Source organism: Pygocentrus nattereri, chromosome 12 (genome assembly GCF_015220715.1).
Source record: "Pygocentrus nattereri isolate fPygNat1 chromosome 12, fPygNat1.pri, whole genome shotgun sequence".
Lineage (NCBI taxonomy): Eukaryota > Metazoa > Chordata > Actinopteri > Characiformes > Serrasalmidae > Pygocentrus > Pygocentrus nattereri.
This window is the reverse complement of record NC_051222.1, coordinates 12,922,447-12,940,059: the sequence shown is the minus strand read 5'-3', so window position 1 is coordinate 12,940,059 and position 17,613 is coordinate 12,922,447. Positions and strand designations below refer to the sequence as shown.

Below are 17,613 nucleotides of genomic sequence, written 5' to 3'. Positions count from 1 at the left end.
AATGTGTCATACTTTTGCACAGGCCCCCTTTTATCGTTCTTGTTATATGTTAAATTCAGCGAATAAGTGTGCGCTGGAATGTGGAGACGTGAGTTCTCTGTACAGGATGTGTTATTTTCACTTATTAAATCGTCGTGTCATTTCCAGGGGCGCCCAAACTTTTGCGTTCGACCGTAAGTATTAACTGTACGTGATTTAGAATAGAAATAGTTTTCTCCGCTCAACGCAACGACACCAGACCACATCACGCTGCTTCTGAACCCCTCATTGCATTTACGTCATGAGACATGAAAAGCCTCTCCTCACGCCGCACTACTGACAAAAGAGGCATTTACGTTTTCATCGACGCATCGCTGTAGTAAAGCGCTCCCCCCGCCCGACCCCCCGTCACGTGGCTGGAATGTCGATTTGTGATTTGCGGCAGAACCGCAGGGAGGAGTCTGGGGGACTGTGGGCGTGTCTGCGTACAGGGATGGATATATGGCGCGGGCACCTTGCAGAGAGCCGGGTGCTGCTCCATGTCCTGGGGTGTACAGTGCTCCACCGAAGGGCGCAGTGACTATAGTGATTCCAGGGAAGGAAGGAGCCAGGGCACTTAGCAGACCAAATTAAACGCCCGTCTAAACATGCCTGTTCAGAATAAAGATGACGGAGGCTGGAAGAAGTTTCTGTGGAATTCAGAGACGAGGGAGCTGCTCGGGCGCACTGGTGGTAGTTGGGGTAAGTATATATCTTCGAGGCTGCGTCAGTTTCGGTTAACGTTTGTTTCCAAACATTGTGGGATGATGTGGTTGTTAAACGGTCTGTCTGAGTGCTCGGAACACCGTCATTCCAGCGCCTACCGTCTGCCTCCCGTCTGCCTCCCGTCTCGTCACGATGCAACCTGTTAGATTTGACTTTGCAGCAAACGTTTCACGGACTTAGGCGATCAGTGACGAGCCGGCTAACTGATGCGCTGATTAAAATGAAAGGCAGTCTGGCTGAACTGTGATGTGGTAGCATCATTTATTTAACAGACCTAACGTGCTTCATCACCTTTTAAAGTCGGCCCTGTCGCTCCGTTGTCATCCGTCGGATGCCCATCTGTCTCAAACCGAACGGCACAGCCAGAGCTTTCTGTCTATTTGTTTTAAGGTTTTTTTGGGCGAGAATAAAAATCGTTTGGCTATGATTTGCGCTTGTCGCTATGTGATGTACACCGAGGGCAGAAAGGTCATCAAAGGGACAGCAGCGGGCTAGTGGAGAGGACTGGTCTCACTAAAGGAGAACGCTTCGTTCTCTTTTATAAAAGTGGTTAGATGCGTTGGTTACTTGCAGCAAGCGGTTTTCGTGCATTAATACAGGAAAACTTGAAAATCATATGACCTCCTTGAGTGGAACAGCAGTCTGCTAAAAGCGCAGATCTGTAGCCCGGGGGGAGCAAACGCATGTCTCCACATGGAAACTGTTCCACATATCTGTCATTAAACATGCATGCTGTTTATTAATAACGTGCTCCACACTGAAAGGGTTAAAAATGCATCATTGTCCAAGGTGACTCAAGGTGAAAGGCCTACTCTTTTGGGTCTTGGGAACGACACTGCTCATCTAACGTTTCACACCGACCGGGGATCCGACATCCCTGAGAGCCCATAATAGCATCTCATTGATTATAGTGCTTTTGCCTCTGCTTAGCTACATTCAGAAACGTGACCATCGTCCCGCCCTCATGGATTTAAGGAATTTCTGTCATATATATGCATATATATATAACTATGCATAGTGCTGATAGCACTATACATATATTTGATGTAATTTTCAGGAACTATAATGCATTATGTATATGTATCAAATATTGTGTATAATGAAAATGCCTTCAAGTATTTTTGATGCAAAGGGCTGCGATAAAATTTATTTATGGTTAGTTATTTGAGTTTATGAAGTTATTTGAATTTCAAATTATAAATTGATCTAAAACATAAAATACAGATTATTGCTCCATTAACTTACTATTGGAAGTCCCATTAATTTAAAAAAATAATTCTTAATAGAAATAAATTACACCCAAGATGACTTTCACAATGTCATACCATGCGAAGCTTGTGACACTGATTTAGTTCTTGCAGCATTCCTAATCTTGGAGCTGCTGAAGGCAGTGTGTCACTTTATTAATGCTAATGAAAAGAGCACAGCATTGGAATGTATTTGAGTCTGATCAGAATGTAGCATCAGTTTGCGTCTCATGTAACGATTGTCTGCTGATTGTGCTGTTCACTGCAGTATACATTTAAAGGGTTCTTTGAATTACAGAAAGAAAAATCAATTTCACTGGTTCCAAAGCACAAGAAAGGGCTCATATGTTTTTATTTAAAACACTTCTTTGTCATTATTTATAGATGTCACTCTGTGGAGGACAGCAGACTGGCCCAATTGATGTCCCAAAAGAAAGCATTTTCAGTACTTGGGCCTACTTCTAGAAGCTCAGTTTAAGAGAACTGAAAGACAGTTCATTTAAGCTTAGTAGTTTTTAAAGGAAAAATATCAGGTTGGTACCAGTATCGGCTAAGGTTTCAATACCTCTATTGGTATTGGAAAAGAAAAGTGATATTGTGCCATCTTTAGTTTAAACGTTTATTTTCAGTCATATACAGTTTTATGTAAAGTTGAAAGCTTCATTATAAAAGCCCTGAGTTTGTTGCAAACGCAGCAGATTAAACATGTCTAATTGAAAAAAAGCCCACTTAATGGTGCTGGTTTCATCAGCTGCTTATCATTGCTACACAGCCACATGTGGTGTAGCTGGTAATATGTGTATTACACTGACAAAGGGCTGGTGAAACTGATAAATGGATAAATATGAATATATGAATGAATAATAATAAATATGAATGAATAATGGATAAATTTGCGTCCTTTAGTAATGGGGAATATGCCTGCTTGTTTGTACAGTTGGAGATGTAGGATGCCTTTCTAACATAGTGAGTGCATAAATATTGAATGCAGAATATGAAGAGAAATAAAGTCTAAATGATTTGTTATGTAAAATCTTTATCTTAAAATGGATTTTTATTTTAATAAATACTAACTGAACTACCATGCACACTTCAGCTAACATGACCTTCATCAGATACAAAACACAGAAACAGGACAAACACTCATCCTTTAAAAGATTGACAAAGGAGAATAACATTTGCATTAATCACAGGTGGAAACACCTTTATGTCAAATAAGAAAATAAATGTACATGCCATGCATTAGTTTTCAGTTTTCAAAAATGCTATTGAAATAACAAACATGGTAAAAATATTTGCATTTAATATATTAAGACTGTGTCCTACATGGCACCACCATCATTTCCCAACCCATTAAAAAGTACAGAGCTCTCAAGTAATTCTCAAGTAACCATCAGCGCTGTTATCACAAGACAGCAGTTCAGCTTTATTACTGGAGCACTAAGTTTGGCCCAGTGATGCTCCTGCCATCTGGGGTCTTCTCATTATGAAAAAAGAAAGCAATAGTTCTTCCTTTTCTACCAAAGCCAATCCACTAAGGCTTCCACAAGCAGTACTGTATATGTAGGCAATAACTTTTTTTGCATAATGTATATACGTTTATCAATGTAAAATACCAAAAGAACTTGGGGGTTTCATTATCTACAGTACATGATAATATTAAAAGATTCATAGGATTCAGAGAAATCTCTGTATGCAAGAGTCAAGGCTGAATACCGGCATTGGATTAGATGGCTGTGATTAGGGCCATCAGGGGCCCTCAGACAGTGCTGCAGTAAAACCAGGCACAATTCTGTAGTGGGTCCACCTGTCACCCACTGAAAACATTTGGCACATTATAAAACAAAAAATACAACAAAGAATACAAGTGAGGATAAGAAAACATTTCACTTTCAAAACTACAGCAGTTGGTTATCTCAGTTCGCAAATACTTACAGAGTGTTGTTAAAGGAACAGGTGAGGCAACAGTGGTAAACATGCCCCTGTCCCACTTTTTTTAAAACTTGTTGCTGGTGTTAAATTCAAAATAGATTAAAACAATAAGTTGGTATGTTGTCTTTGTAATATTTGAATTAAATTTGAAATGTACAGAGTTTTAAAAAGTTGCACATCGTTACATTTTGTTTTTATTTACATTTTGCACAGCATCCCAACTTTTTTTAAATGGGTGGTAACATTGCTTTGGATGCCTTTTCAAAAATCAAAAAATTAAGTCTATGTTAGCCAACACACAGCGTAACAATGTAAATTAAAGCAAGTATGAAGATTTGGAATTAATGGAAAAAGTTTTGTGTGACATGGACTGCTTTTAGCTGCCTTAGCCTCAACATTTTGCAAATTACATTTTTATTCAAATCATTCTTTTAAAGCATGGATGTGGTCCTTAAATTTGTTTTATTTTTCTTCGTATGATTTCCACATGCAACATAGGATGTTGAGGGACCTGGTGTAAGTGAAAATACACAGAATTCTTACAGTTCTTGTGTCTCTCTCTCTCTCTCTCTCTCTCTCTCTCTCTCCACAGCCAAAATCCTTCTGTTCTATGTCATCTTTTATGGCTGCCTGGCTGGAATCTTCATTGGCACCATCCAGGCTATGCTTCTCACCTTGAGTAACTACAAACCCACCTGGCAGGACAGAATTGCTCCTCCAGGTAAAAGCTCTTTTGTTGCAGCTCCTCAGTGACAGCACATAGCATTCCCTTCATGTCCTGGGACAATATCCGTCGTTCTGTGTTCCATGGGACATTTGTATTCCCTAGAGAGCAGGTTTAATATAAGGTTTTGTTTGAAATAGCCTACTACATGCTACTCATGCACTGACTGTGACAGAAAGTATTAAGTAGTATGCAGTATGTGACCAAGATGAATTTCCGTAGTATGACAAACATACCCAAATGATGTATTGCTCTGGCCTAATATTCAGTATGCAGCCAGAGCTTTCTTTGTGATACTACATCACATAATTGCTAAATGGGGACTTAGATGGGCTCTTAGAATCTTAGCCCCTGGCAGGTTATGACCCTTGATGTTCGCAGAGTCTAGTCTTGTCTCTACCCTGTAGCATGATTCAGTATATTGCTGTCCATGGTACATGATTGTAATTGTTGCATACTTTGTTCTATACTAACATGAGGAGTACCATGCAGTATATGGTATATACTCTTAATAATACATTTTATTTAAGATGCACCTTTCAAGACCACAAGGTAACAGTACAGAGTATAACAATTAAAAATAAAAACATACTATACATAGACAATATTAAAAGGGAGTGAAAAAGAATACATTATCAGACGTATGTCATAGTGAACAAGTTCATTTGTAGCCAGGAACTATTTTGGAACCTTTTAGGCAGTAACAAGTAATATTCTAAAATGTACAAAAACATTAATGACTCAGATCCAACTAATGGTTTAAAACATAGTGGATATTACTTCATCTTTCAGCAGGACAGCAATCCAAAACATGATACCAAGGTAAGCTGTGGAATGTTTTCAAGTGGCTAGTTCAATCACCCAACCTGAATCCCAGTCTGAAGTTAAAAGGCCCCGAACCAAGTAGGAACTGAAATGGGCCACATTAAATGGGGAGACCTTTCTAGATAAATGTGGAGACAATTCCTATATGATTCACTTGGTCTAACACTAAATAGCATAAAATTAAGGCTGACGATCTACACGTTATCTGCACAGACATCGCTTAATTTCTGTACTCTGCTGGAGTACAGAGTCAACATTAATATTACACTGTTCATATTATAAACAGTCCATTCTTATTTCAGAAACCCAGTTACAATTGAACGATCATGATATCTGAATGTTCTTCAGCCAGGTAAGGGACTCAAACAACATATAGATCAAATGCTTGAGCTTTAGCTTACCTTGGTCAGGGAAGATTTCCATCTGGCAGACATTCAAGTCTCCTTGTGATGCTCTCCTGGTTTAATAATGATGGTAGTGGGGGAGCAAGATCTGTGAAATGGCTGTACCAATGGCATTGCCAAGAGTGAGCCAAACAAAAAAACAAGCTTTTATTGCCCTTTATTGCACATTTATGAACTACACAGGAAGATTTTTCAATTTATTTGTTATATATAAGTGCAATTATTTTACCTTTGATTCAGATGAGGATATATAGTGTTTTGTTTTTTTCAAAATTTCCCACATTTAGAAAAATAAGTTGTTTTTGTAGCAATTGAATTTGGCCATTTAAATTTAGTCAAATAAAGCAGAATTAGTTCATATGGACATTGTAACCTCATCATACATAGCAATTGCAATTAGTATTGACACCATCCCTTTTCATAATTTGTACTTTGTGTATAATGTTATGAAAATAAAAAGAAATTGAAGTACAGTTTTAGGCAAAACAAGAGTGGCATAGCCCTGCTTGAACAAACCTGATCTGCATGGAAGAGTAATGAGAAGAAAACCTTATATGCAATCTCATCAAAACTGTCAGCGTCTACAAGTAAACAAAACATCTGGGTAAGCCAGAAACATTTGGAAAAAAGTGCTGTGGGCTGTTAAAGTAAATATGGAACTTTTTGGCCACAATAAAAAAGGAGCAGCGCTTGATAAAAATAACATCTTGCCAACTATTAACCATAGGGTGGGATCCATTGTGCTTTGGGTTTTGTGGCAGCCAGTGGCATAGAAAATATTATAGAATTGAATTCAATTAAATTGAATTGATTCAATTAAATATTGTAAATTCTGGAAGCAAATGTGATGCAGTCAATCAAGAACCTGAAGTTTAAAAGCAGGTTTCCTTAACAGCAGGACATTGATCCAAAACATGAAAATCTACTATGCTTTTGCAATGGCACTCACAATCTCCTGACTTGAACATCACTGAAAATCTTAGGGTTAGATTTTAAACATGATGTGCATGCGAGACCAAGTGCCCAAGAATATCACAAAACTGGGAGTATTCTGCGACAAAGAGTTGGTGAAAACTTATAGAAAGACTGAGCTGCCTACAAAAAGTGTTTGTAAGCTATGTAAGCTATCAGCCCAAGGAGTGGTAGAAAATAGTGACTTTTTAAATAAATATAAAGTACCTGTTCATTAACATGTTAAATGCTCTATTTTTTTAAATACATTTTTGGCAAAGTCTGTGTTTACCTCTTTCACTCAGAAAATCAACAAGATATGTCTTTTTGCACACTGTATAATGTCACTCTGCAAAGAGTAAATCCACCAACACTACTAAATCCAATTTTATTGGAGGTAATAACATATAACATGACAGTTTTTACTCTGCTAAGTTTACTGTAAAATATTGAAGAAAACCTATAACTCAGCCAGGTAGTTGAAAATGCAAACTGTTGTTCTGTGGTGCATTGATGAATGAATATTTATATAGTGTAAATGTTACAAAAATCAGTAACAAAATAGACATCTTCTAGTGCAGCTCATTTTTTTATTACAGTGTTTTATGTGTTTTATAGATGTGTTACCAGTGAAGTCTTTTTTTTTTTACAGAATTGTTAACTATTTGGTGTTTTTATTTCTTAAACCTGAAATTGTAACATGAAGGAGTATTTCCTAATTTGGGCTCTTTATCTGTATCCAGGCCTTACCCACTCCCCTCGTTCAGACAAATCAGAGCTGACCTTCAGCGTGAATGACGTGGAGACATATTTGAAATACACAAAGTCCATGAAAGAATTTGTGGACGCTTACAATGAGGAAAAACAAAGAGACCAAATGAAGTTTGAAGACTGTGGAGGTAAAGAGCCATAGACAGTTCCAAACAATGAAAATGTCTGACATTAGTTACATCCAAATTACATATGCTGATGATTTCTGCACTATAATAGCCACGTAGACATTTTCATGCTTCAGGGAATCTGTGCCAGTATTGAAGGATACATATAATACATATAAAATTGTCAATGTTGGTTCATTAAAAGCAACTGGTTACTCATTTAAGATTGAAGATTAAATTGTGTAAAATGGTAGCACTTTGAAATGAAGGATTTAAAAGTAATTTGTAAAAGTACAAAGTAATTTGTGATCAGAAACCGATCTGAACTTAGTTTGTTGCATTGAGACCCTCAGCCATCCTTGATGTGCTCTGTCAGAACTTTCAACCCTTTATATAATATTATATACAGGATATGGCACCTTATTATGCCTTTCATCTACTTTTTTAGTTCACTGCCTTGATGTTGCATGATTAACTAATTAGGTTCCTTTTCTTCTTTCTCTTCTCAGAACAACCAGATGAATACAAGCACAGGGGAGATCTGGAGAGTGAAATTGGTGTTAGAAAGGCCTGTCGATTCTCAAGGAGTCTTCTTGGGCCTTGCTCGGGTGTTGAGGACAAAGATTTTGGCTTCAGCGATGGGAAGCCCTGCTTGATTGTCAAGCTCAATAGGATTGTGAATTTCAGACCAAAGGTAGGTAGTTTCTTGGAACTAATTCAATCCTAGAATGAAGGGAATTGGGTATAAATAAAAATATGCATATACATTTTATGATATTTAGATTGTGAAGCTGTGACATTGACTACCTTGATTATACTTCTGTAAAAGTGCAAATAGATGCTACAGGTAAACTACTACAGATACAGCAGCTTACACTGAATTAATTATATGTTTTATCTAACAACTAACTAGCCTCCACAGTCCAATGAATCTATCCCAGAAGACGCCCAGCACAAAGTCCAGCCCAATGTTATCCCTCTGTACTGCCACAATAAGGTAAGCTGAATAACTTGTCATAATCTCACAAATACAGCTCACCACTTCTTTTGATTCTGCCTTAAGAGCACAGGCTTGTTTCTGGAATGGTTTGAATATGTGTGGTCATGTTCTTCAGCAAGCATTTACTGGATCTTCATGTAAAGAATGAAGAATTCTTGATATGCTTACCTTTCACACAGATTTTAGGATAAGTTCTCAGCATGTGTTCTCCTTTCCGTTCTCCTAAACTTTTTTTTTAGAGAGAAGAGGACGAAGGTAAGCTTGGGGAGGTGAGGTACTATGGTATTGGAGGAGGGTTTCCTCTGCAGTATTACCCTTACTATGGCAAACTCCTGCACCCACAGTACCTACAGCCTCTGGTTGCCATCCAGTTTGTCAACATAACCATGAACTATGAGCTCCGGATTGAGTGCAAAGTGTTTGGCGAGAACATTCAGTACAGTGACAAGGACCGCTACCAGGGACGTTTTGATATTAAAATTACAGTCAACAACTATTGACCTCTGTCATGAGTGCAGCACCTTCACTCTCTCCCAGTTTTAAGGATCATCTTCTGACTTGAGATACGCAGGCACCAGTCTAATTTTTTCTGCTGGTCTTCCAGAGTCTCTCACCAAGGGGAAGCGCTACAGTTTATCAATATATAAGTGTCTCACGTCAGAAAGTGGCCTTTCTGGATAGTTTAGCAGAGGTTAAAAAGGGTTTCAAAAACTAGTCTGTAATAAACCGTTTCATGTGGGACCTAACGTTATCTGTCTGCTTCAATGCAAGCTTTTCTGCTTCTGTATAGGGTTAGAATGTAAATGCCTGGAGGACTAGCCATAGCATATGTTATTCTACTAATACATGAAAACAGTCTATGATCTAAGGGACATATACATTCATTGTAAGTCCACTATGAATGTAGTCAGTACAGGTTTGTCCCTCTATTACTGTATTGCTACCATGTGTGGTTTTTCCTCCACTTTAACAATGCACGGTAGTTGCATATGTAGGTTGTTCCAAGCCAAGCCATGTGTGATCAAGCTTTATTTGTCAACTGTGCATATATGTATGTATTCTTACTCACTGAATGCACAAAAACTGTACCATTTTGCATTTGCCGGTATTTTATAGGTGTTCACATTCGTTCTCTGCTTCTTTCAGTTATAGTTACGTGTAGACTTTTACACTTCTGTTCGTTTTTAAAAATCATTACAATCGGGAAGAATAATATTTCTTTTTGATTTTATCTCTGAATGTATGTAGATATTGCCTTTAAAAATGAAAACTGTCTTAGCTGTATTGTAAGTACTGATGTTAAGTGTCTTATGTTTGTATTTTTTTTTCTTATTTGCCTGCCTTTGGTCTTAACTGAAGACATCACATAATGTGGTGTACCAGAAAGAATGTTTTAACCATTTATGTAAGGAGATACATTTCTGTAATTGCACATGGTTATTTTCTGCAGGAAATTTTTGTGTGTACTAATACCAAAACCATTATACTGGAGCTATTTGAATCATCAAAATCATTGTGATGCCCCATTCTGTAGGATGTTTTGTAGATGTGTGCAGTCAGTGTCTACCATCAAACATCTGCCATAATACATATGAGTCCCTTTAACTCCAATGATGAAAGTATTCTGTGCTTGGTTTCCCAAAAGTATGACTTAAAGAGCATTCCTAGATGGTAGGGCAAGTATGACTTGAAACACTTGAGGTTGAGATTAATTGCACACTGCTTTTGGGAAACATGGCCCAGGACAGAATTAACCAAATAAAATCTGAATAAAATAAGAAGTAACAACATCTTGGCTTTCAGTGTTGATATGTGTTTGTTTATGCTGCTCAAGAGGTAATCCAAGAACCTGAGAAACATCACATTGTCCTTCTTAATCATTCATGTTACATTTACAGCATTTGGCAGACACTCTTATCCAGAGCAACTTACAATATGATCATTTTACAAAGGTAGACAAAAGTAGTGTTAGGAGTCTTGCTCAAGGACTCTTATTGGTATAGTATAGGGTGCTTGCCCAGGTGGGGGATTGAACCCCAGTCTACAGCACAGAAGTGTTACCCACTACACTATACCAACCCCTGTTACTGCTGTTATGGCTTGTTCAATTTACATTTAACTGTTCCAAACATTGTTGTAATTTCCAATCAATTCTCATAATATGTCCAAAATCCAAAAAGTTGTTTGTTTTTTGCTTGGACTGAGTTGAGGCTTGATTGATCCAAGGATCCATTTGTTTGTATTCTTTGCCATCCAAGGTACATGAAACATGAACACCAAAGTTTAATCGGTATTGTTAGCCCCACTTTTTTATTGTCCAACTTTCATACCCTTAAAGAACCAAAGTGGTTGGTGTTCCTTTTTGGCTGTGATTAATTATTTTTCCACTGTCTCTTTTACCTCATGTGCAGCAACTAGCTAGTTCGGATTGGCATACATTTTTTAAATTAAATTAACTGCCACCATTTTAAAGCCCTTTGGTGCTCTTCGGTATCTATCTTCAGAAAACAATGTATTATCCCTTTAAAGCTTAAAAATAGAGCACTTACTACCACAGGAGCACTATTAAAAGGCCATTAACATTAATGTTATTCTAAACAGAAGCGGCCAAATGGAGGCTAAAGGAAAACAGAAGTAGAGGTGACGTGATTGCATCTCTTAGATTTCATAGACAGTGATATTTATATATTTTTACCATCTCTTTGTTCAAAGCAGAACGATTTTCCCTGCTTGCAAGTAAGTGTAGGGTTTTATTTTGCCTTTCCCAAATCCACACACTAAACCCAACAATAGAATTTGTGGTAATAAAATTATGTTTCCACAGCGCTGGATTAAGAACTGGCACTAACATTATGATGCATGTCTCCACAAACTCTGCAAACATAACATAATCCCTTTTATATACACACTACTTACCTACTGATAATTAGTCATGGACAAAGTACGCAAATCATGTACTTGAGTTAAAGTAGAGATACCCAAGCTAAAATATTACTCTAGTAAAAGTAGAAGTCCTCCCTTTAGACCCCCATCGAGTAAAAGTATTTGCCTTCACTATGTACTTAAGTAACAAAAAATAAAAGTGCTAAAAAATGAATTAACTTAATACAACTTGTAACTAAGTTTAATTTTAATAAAAAACTTGCTTTAAACACAGGTTCACAAATTAGTTTTCCTTTATTATATTGCATCTGTAGGTCTCTGTTCATAAACATAAACTAGCCTAAACCAATTTACTATGAATGAAAAAGTGTTTGTATAAATTCAGAAAAAAGACACTTCAGTCACGACTGCATATGTGTACATATTTCTATATTGTGGTCTATTTACACAAAGTTAGGTTAGTTCCATAATTTATGTCATAGGCCATAGTCCCAAAATTGTATGCTGTTGCATTGACGTTGAATCATATGCTTGTACTGGGTCGATATGACCAACAGGTCAAAACAAGCTCCTGGTATGCTACCTTGGTTCGCTTGCTTCTGCTTCTTTCGTTTTGACTTGTTATGTTTTTATACACACATAAGCCAAAATGAACAACAGGTTTCGCATGTAGTGGAGTAAAAAGTAAGATATCTGACTTTGAAATGTAGTGGAGTGAAAGTAAAAAGTCACCTAAAATGGAAATACTTCAGTAAAGATACATAAAAAACGACTTAAGTACAGTAACAAGTTACATTTACTTCATTACTGTCCACCACTGCTGATAATAAAACCAGTCTTGCAATTGGAATGAGACAATATCAGCTTGCACTGGTCACTAATGTTACAAAGCACATTGCCAAAACAATCACTGATAACACATCACTGAAAGGCAACTTTAATGAGGCTTCACAAACCTTACAGACACTTTTTCGTAAGCCTTGACATAAACCTTTAAAGATGTTCATAAAGGCTTATTTCAAGAAGCATTAGCTATCATTTCACTTTTCATTAGCTATCATAACACTTGCTGAGGTGAAATAATATCTCAATCAACAAAAGCAGCCTTTATGACAGCCAGTGCTTTTCATAAAAAAAGCCTTTATAAATGTTTATGTAGTTTTATGTCAGTTGTCATGAAAGGCTTATGTAGGTGTCATTGTACCCTTAGGAATGCTGCACTTCAGTAATGTGTTACCTGTTCACTTACTTTGTCTGGATTTTACATGTCAACAGCAACAGACTAAATGCTTCAACAAGTTTTGTGTTAACAATTGCATGCCCTCCATCCAAAACTCTCCAAAATTCCTCCCTCCAAAAACACGTGTACAGTAACAGAAAGCATTAAGGGTGGCAGATTGATACTAAGTTATCAATTCTTGCGCTTCTGACGTTTCCTTTTGAAAAATGGATCCCCACATGAAAATATTAATACTAAGTGATAACTCCACAATACAGCTGATGTAATAGTATATTATATGCAAAGGCTTTTCAGTATTTCAAATATAATTTTTTAATGTCGACATTGTCTGACTTTCAATGTAGAAATTACAAAGATTTATCCTCTTTATGTGCAGAAGAAGGCTTTTTGGTTTGGATATGTGTTGAGGAGGAAGAGTGGATATATTGGGCAATTGCCAGGTAGAAGGAGAAGAGGTAGACCTCAGAGAAGGTTTATGGATGTAGTGAAGGTGGACATGGAGATGGTTGGTGTGAAAATAGAGGAGGCAGTGGATAGGGCAAGATGGAGGCAGATGATCCGCTGTGGCGACCCCTAACACTAGAAGTCCCAGAGAGGGGTCATTTAACATTTCTACCTCTGGAATCCAGAGACGGGTCGAGTGACCTCAAGGATTTTAGATAACATCCTATAATCACCGTCTTTTGTTCTGTAAATAAGGCCATTACTTGCGCACCACAGGAGGTTGTTGTTTGCCATTGAGTTTAGCTATTTAGTTTCTAGTTAGTTCTATTCAGTTTATTGTATTTGATAATATAAAGATTATACATTTTGTATTTAGTTTAGTTTTATTTGAGCAAAAAAGCAAACAATGAATTATTTATTTTTTTATTTTAAATAGAGAATTAGAAATTTTACAGCAAGGTACAGCTGTGAGTAATGACCAGAAGCATTTGTGTCAAGAGGACTGAAATTTCAGCGTGAAAAATTTACAAAAGAACAACTCTTATTTGTTTCCATGCTTTTTATTTTTGTTATAAAAATAATACAAAAAATACAAGGAATAAAACAATTCCACACATATTTACAATAGTTTGCAGTGGGGGGCTGCGTGTGTGTGTGAGTGGCATTTCTTTGTGTGGCTATCATTTCAGCACTCACTCAGCAGTCTGTCTGCACTCTCAGAACATACCTGGCACTGCCAGGGTAGGTCCCTGGTACATTTGCCACACATGTATTTGTAGCAGTCGACACATCTCACAGTTGCACAATTGTTTGTGCATCGATGGTTGACCTGACACTTCGCCCTTTTGCCAGGGCTGGGTGTGGAAGGTTGTTGCCGAAGCAGTTTCTCCTTGCGTGCCTTCTTCTCACTCACATGAGAGTCACCCAACTCTTTTGCAAGCTCACCCAGGAAGTCCACCCGTCCCTCCTGCACCCCAGTGCATGCCTGATAAAGCACATGTGCATTTAGTGCTGCCATGTCAATCATGTTGTAGAACATGTTGTGTGACCGTGTTTGGCTTCCTTTTGGTGGTATCCTCAGTCTCAACCACACTGTGCATGCTGCTGAGAATGCAGACGAGGATAGTGGTTTTCCGGCTAAGCAGTCGTTGTGCAAGTGAGAGTGTAAAGAAATTGTCTGTGGTTACAGTTCTGCCCTTCTCCATGAATGGTTCCATCAGCCTCATCACTACAGTCTCAGACAGTCTCTCCCCGTTGGGACGACTGGGGTCCTTGCCAAGATATGGGAGGACATTACAGATGTACTTTGATTTCAAGTCGCAAGCCACCCAAAACTTAATACCAAACTTGTCTGGTTTTGTTGCAATGTACTGCAAAAAACAGCAGCGAGCCTTTGACGGGAAAAGCTGTTCATCAATAGTGATGTGTCGACCAGTGTTGTAGGATGCGATGCAGTTGGTGACAAATGATCGGTTTCGGGCCATAGTTGCAATGATCCTTGGGTTTGCAAGGTTTGCTGACCAGCTGTCATGTAGTGATGGAACCTTGGTCACCCCCCCTCAAGATAATGACTAAAATAATCCATGAACCAATCCACCTGCTCCGTGTGACATGCATGTTGTGTCGTCCATTCTTGAATGCTATGAAGCATGTCAAGAGTGATAAAACAGAGGAATCTCTGAAGGCGACTCCGGACACTTCGTCTGGCCTTAGCTCTTTGCTCTCCATCTGTAGGGTACGGTTCTATTGGGGTGAAATGGAGACGTTTCCCCACTTGTTCTTCACACTGTACCATCTTTTGCGGCCTCTGTCGGCTCACTCGCCAACCGAGCTCTCTTTTTTGGTAGAGGAGGAGTCTCCTCATCTGCAAGATAAATAATTAAAAATGAACATTTTGTTTTGGTTCTAAATAAAAAAGATAGTCAGAAAATGGAAATAGGTAATTTGAGAAATCTAACCTGAAGACAGCTCAGAGTCCGAATCCGGTTGAAGGACTATGTCTTCTCCATCTGAGTCACAAGGGTTGGTGTTACTCAGGATCCGTTCCAATGCCTGTTGAGTGGTGAACCTTCTCTGCATTTTGTTTCTTGTGAACAAAATAGGTGAAGCAGTCACCTATTTATCCCCCACAGCACAAAAGGCTGCATGCAAATTTGCTAAGGTGTTAGCAACCTTATGCATGTCCCCTGCACAACAATGCAGCTGGGGGGTGGACAGACACTCAGGAGCAACTTACATTTGGATAAAAACAATTAATTTGTTTTCTTTTTCTAAACTGTCATTTTGTCACTTCTTCCGCATCTTTTTTAAAAACTTTTGCATGTTTTTTGAAACAAATTGTATGTTTTGCAAACTATATGTACATTTGGCAAAATGACCTGTATAATGCAGCAAACATCACAGATCAGCAGCGAAAGGTCACATCTCCCCCATACACTTTATGTATGCTTGAAAACCAAATGTGTGTTTTATACAAATTTCCCTCAAAATGCCCAAAAAAGTCTCTTGAGCTGTGTTTCACATGGTGTTTTGAGAATGTCACCTCGGTTTCAAGAAATGAGCCAAACCAAAAAAAAAAAGATCAACTTTAATTTAAATCAACTTTAATTTGTTCAAAATGTGCACTACCATGCCACCATGCTCAGGACATGCTCCCTCCTTCTACCTAACCATTAGAGCACTATCAGTCCTCTTTTGGCATGCATAAGCTTGCAGGTAACACACTATTCAACCTACCCCCAGCTAATCTATGTTTCTGTATTTTGCTAGCCAGCATGGTCAAACAGTTTTCATCATTATCCTTCTTTTCTTCAAAAAAAAATAAAAGGTTTTGTCTATTTATTGTTTTAAATTTTTATTTTTAACTTTTTCTTCACCTGCTTTTTTTATTAGCCAGCATATATTATTATGGGCCAGCTTATTTTGCTAGCCAGCATGGTCAAACAGTTTTCAAATAATATTCATATATACATACATGTAACAATGTAGAGAAAAGAAAGGAGGAAATTGAAGGGAAGAACAGGAGAAGAAAAAGCAGGTGAAGAAAAAGGTAAAATTAAAAGAATGAATAGACAAAACCTTGTATTTTTTTGTGAAGAAAAGAAAGAGAAAAGAAAAGAACAAAGGGGAAAGATGTGAGCATAAAATATGTTGAGCAATAAAAAAAAACGTATTGGACAACAAAAAGAAAATAAAAAAGAAAGGAATGAGAATGAGAAATATATTTTCATGTTTTTGATAAGGACTAAGATATGAAGTAAATAGAATTCAAGTATATAAAGTAAGAAATGCATATATGTAAATTGCAATGTGTCTATTGATTTTGTAAGATTTTTTTTTTCTGTGAATAATCTTGCTGCCAATTTCTGTATGTTTCTTGAAACAAGCTCACTCAGGCCTGTCTGTAGAATTTGGGCAGATGGGGATGAGAGGTGTTTGTGTGTAGGCAGGCTGTGGGTCCCCCTGCAGATTCCTCAGGTAATGGCCACATTTACAAAAGAAAGGATGCTAATTGGAGCCATCAGAGTCATCAGTTTGGACTAAGGGTCTTTTGACCCATTTACAGGACTTCAGGGGGTAGGTTGAAATTTCTGGGACTTCGAGTGCTAAAGGGAGCAGCCGAAAGAAGAAGATGTGCAAAAGTAGTGGTATCGGGATATTAGTCATGGTATTATTTGATTTCAGTTTAAAAAAAAATATATCAGTGGCATCGGCAATCACTAACTTTGGTTCCTGTTCATTTATTTGTAACTTACCATCCTATGGTCTATGTGTGCATACACAAAATAATTGTCAGGCAGAGAAGACTGCCTCCTTCCAGATGGAGTTAATATGTTGGACTGTGTTGAAATATTTAGTTGTTGACTGCAGAGCCCGGGACTCTCACAAAGACATACTATGCATCCATTTTGGTGATAGCTATCAAGAAGTTAAGACAGTTAACCACTAATGTGGTTGTAGATTTGTGTAGATTTATGTACCTAACCATTTTACAACCATTCTTTACCCATTATTAGCACTGAATATGAATTAAACAGGCTGTTTTTATTAATGTGTCAATGTGTTAGTTTTGTAGCACTAAAGATATACATATATATATATATATATGCAGTTTTTAGTAACATAATTAGTGCTGAGTCTAATCAGCAAATTAACCTCAATTCAATTACAACAAAAGCACCTTTAGGGGCAGAAAAGGTGTTGTCTTGACAAAAGAGGAAACTGTGATGCCACACTATCAGTGCGGGTATCATGACTGTGGCTGATAAATATCCTGGCTTTGAAGTTCATGTTATCATGTATCATCAAAATGGTGGTTAAGGAATAAAAACAAGTAAGTTA

The 17,613-nt window shown here is 37.7% G+C and overlaps 1 protein-coding gene across 1 annotated transcript; it reads left to right on the top strand.

The window, feature by feature from the left end:
• The first annotated feature begins 478 nt into the window (after positions 1–478).
• Positions 479–10,495, top strand: atp1b1b (ATPase Na+/K+ transporting subunit beta 1b). Its single transcript, XM_017717733.2, has 6 exons — positions 479–720; positions 4,516–4,644; positions 7,571–7,726; positions 8,215–8,399; positions 8,619–8,702; positions 8,945–10,495. The coding sequence occupies exons 1-6, from the start codon at positions 627–629 to the stop codon at positions 9,203–9,205; spliced, it is 909 nt and encodes a 302-aa protein (XP_017573222.1). The 5' UTR covers positions 479–626; the 3' UTR covers positions 9,206–10,495.
• Positions 10,496–17,613: the final 7,118 nt, after the last annotated feature.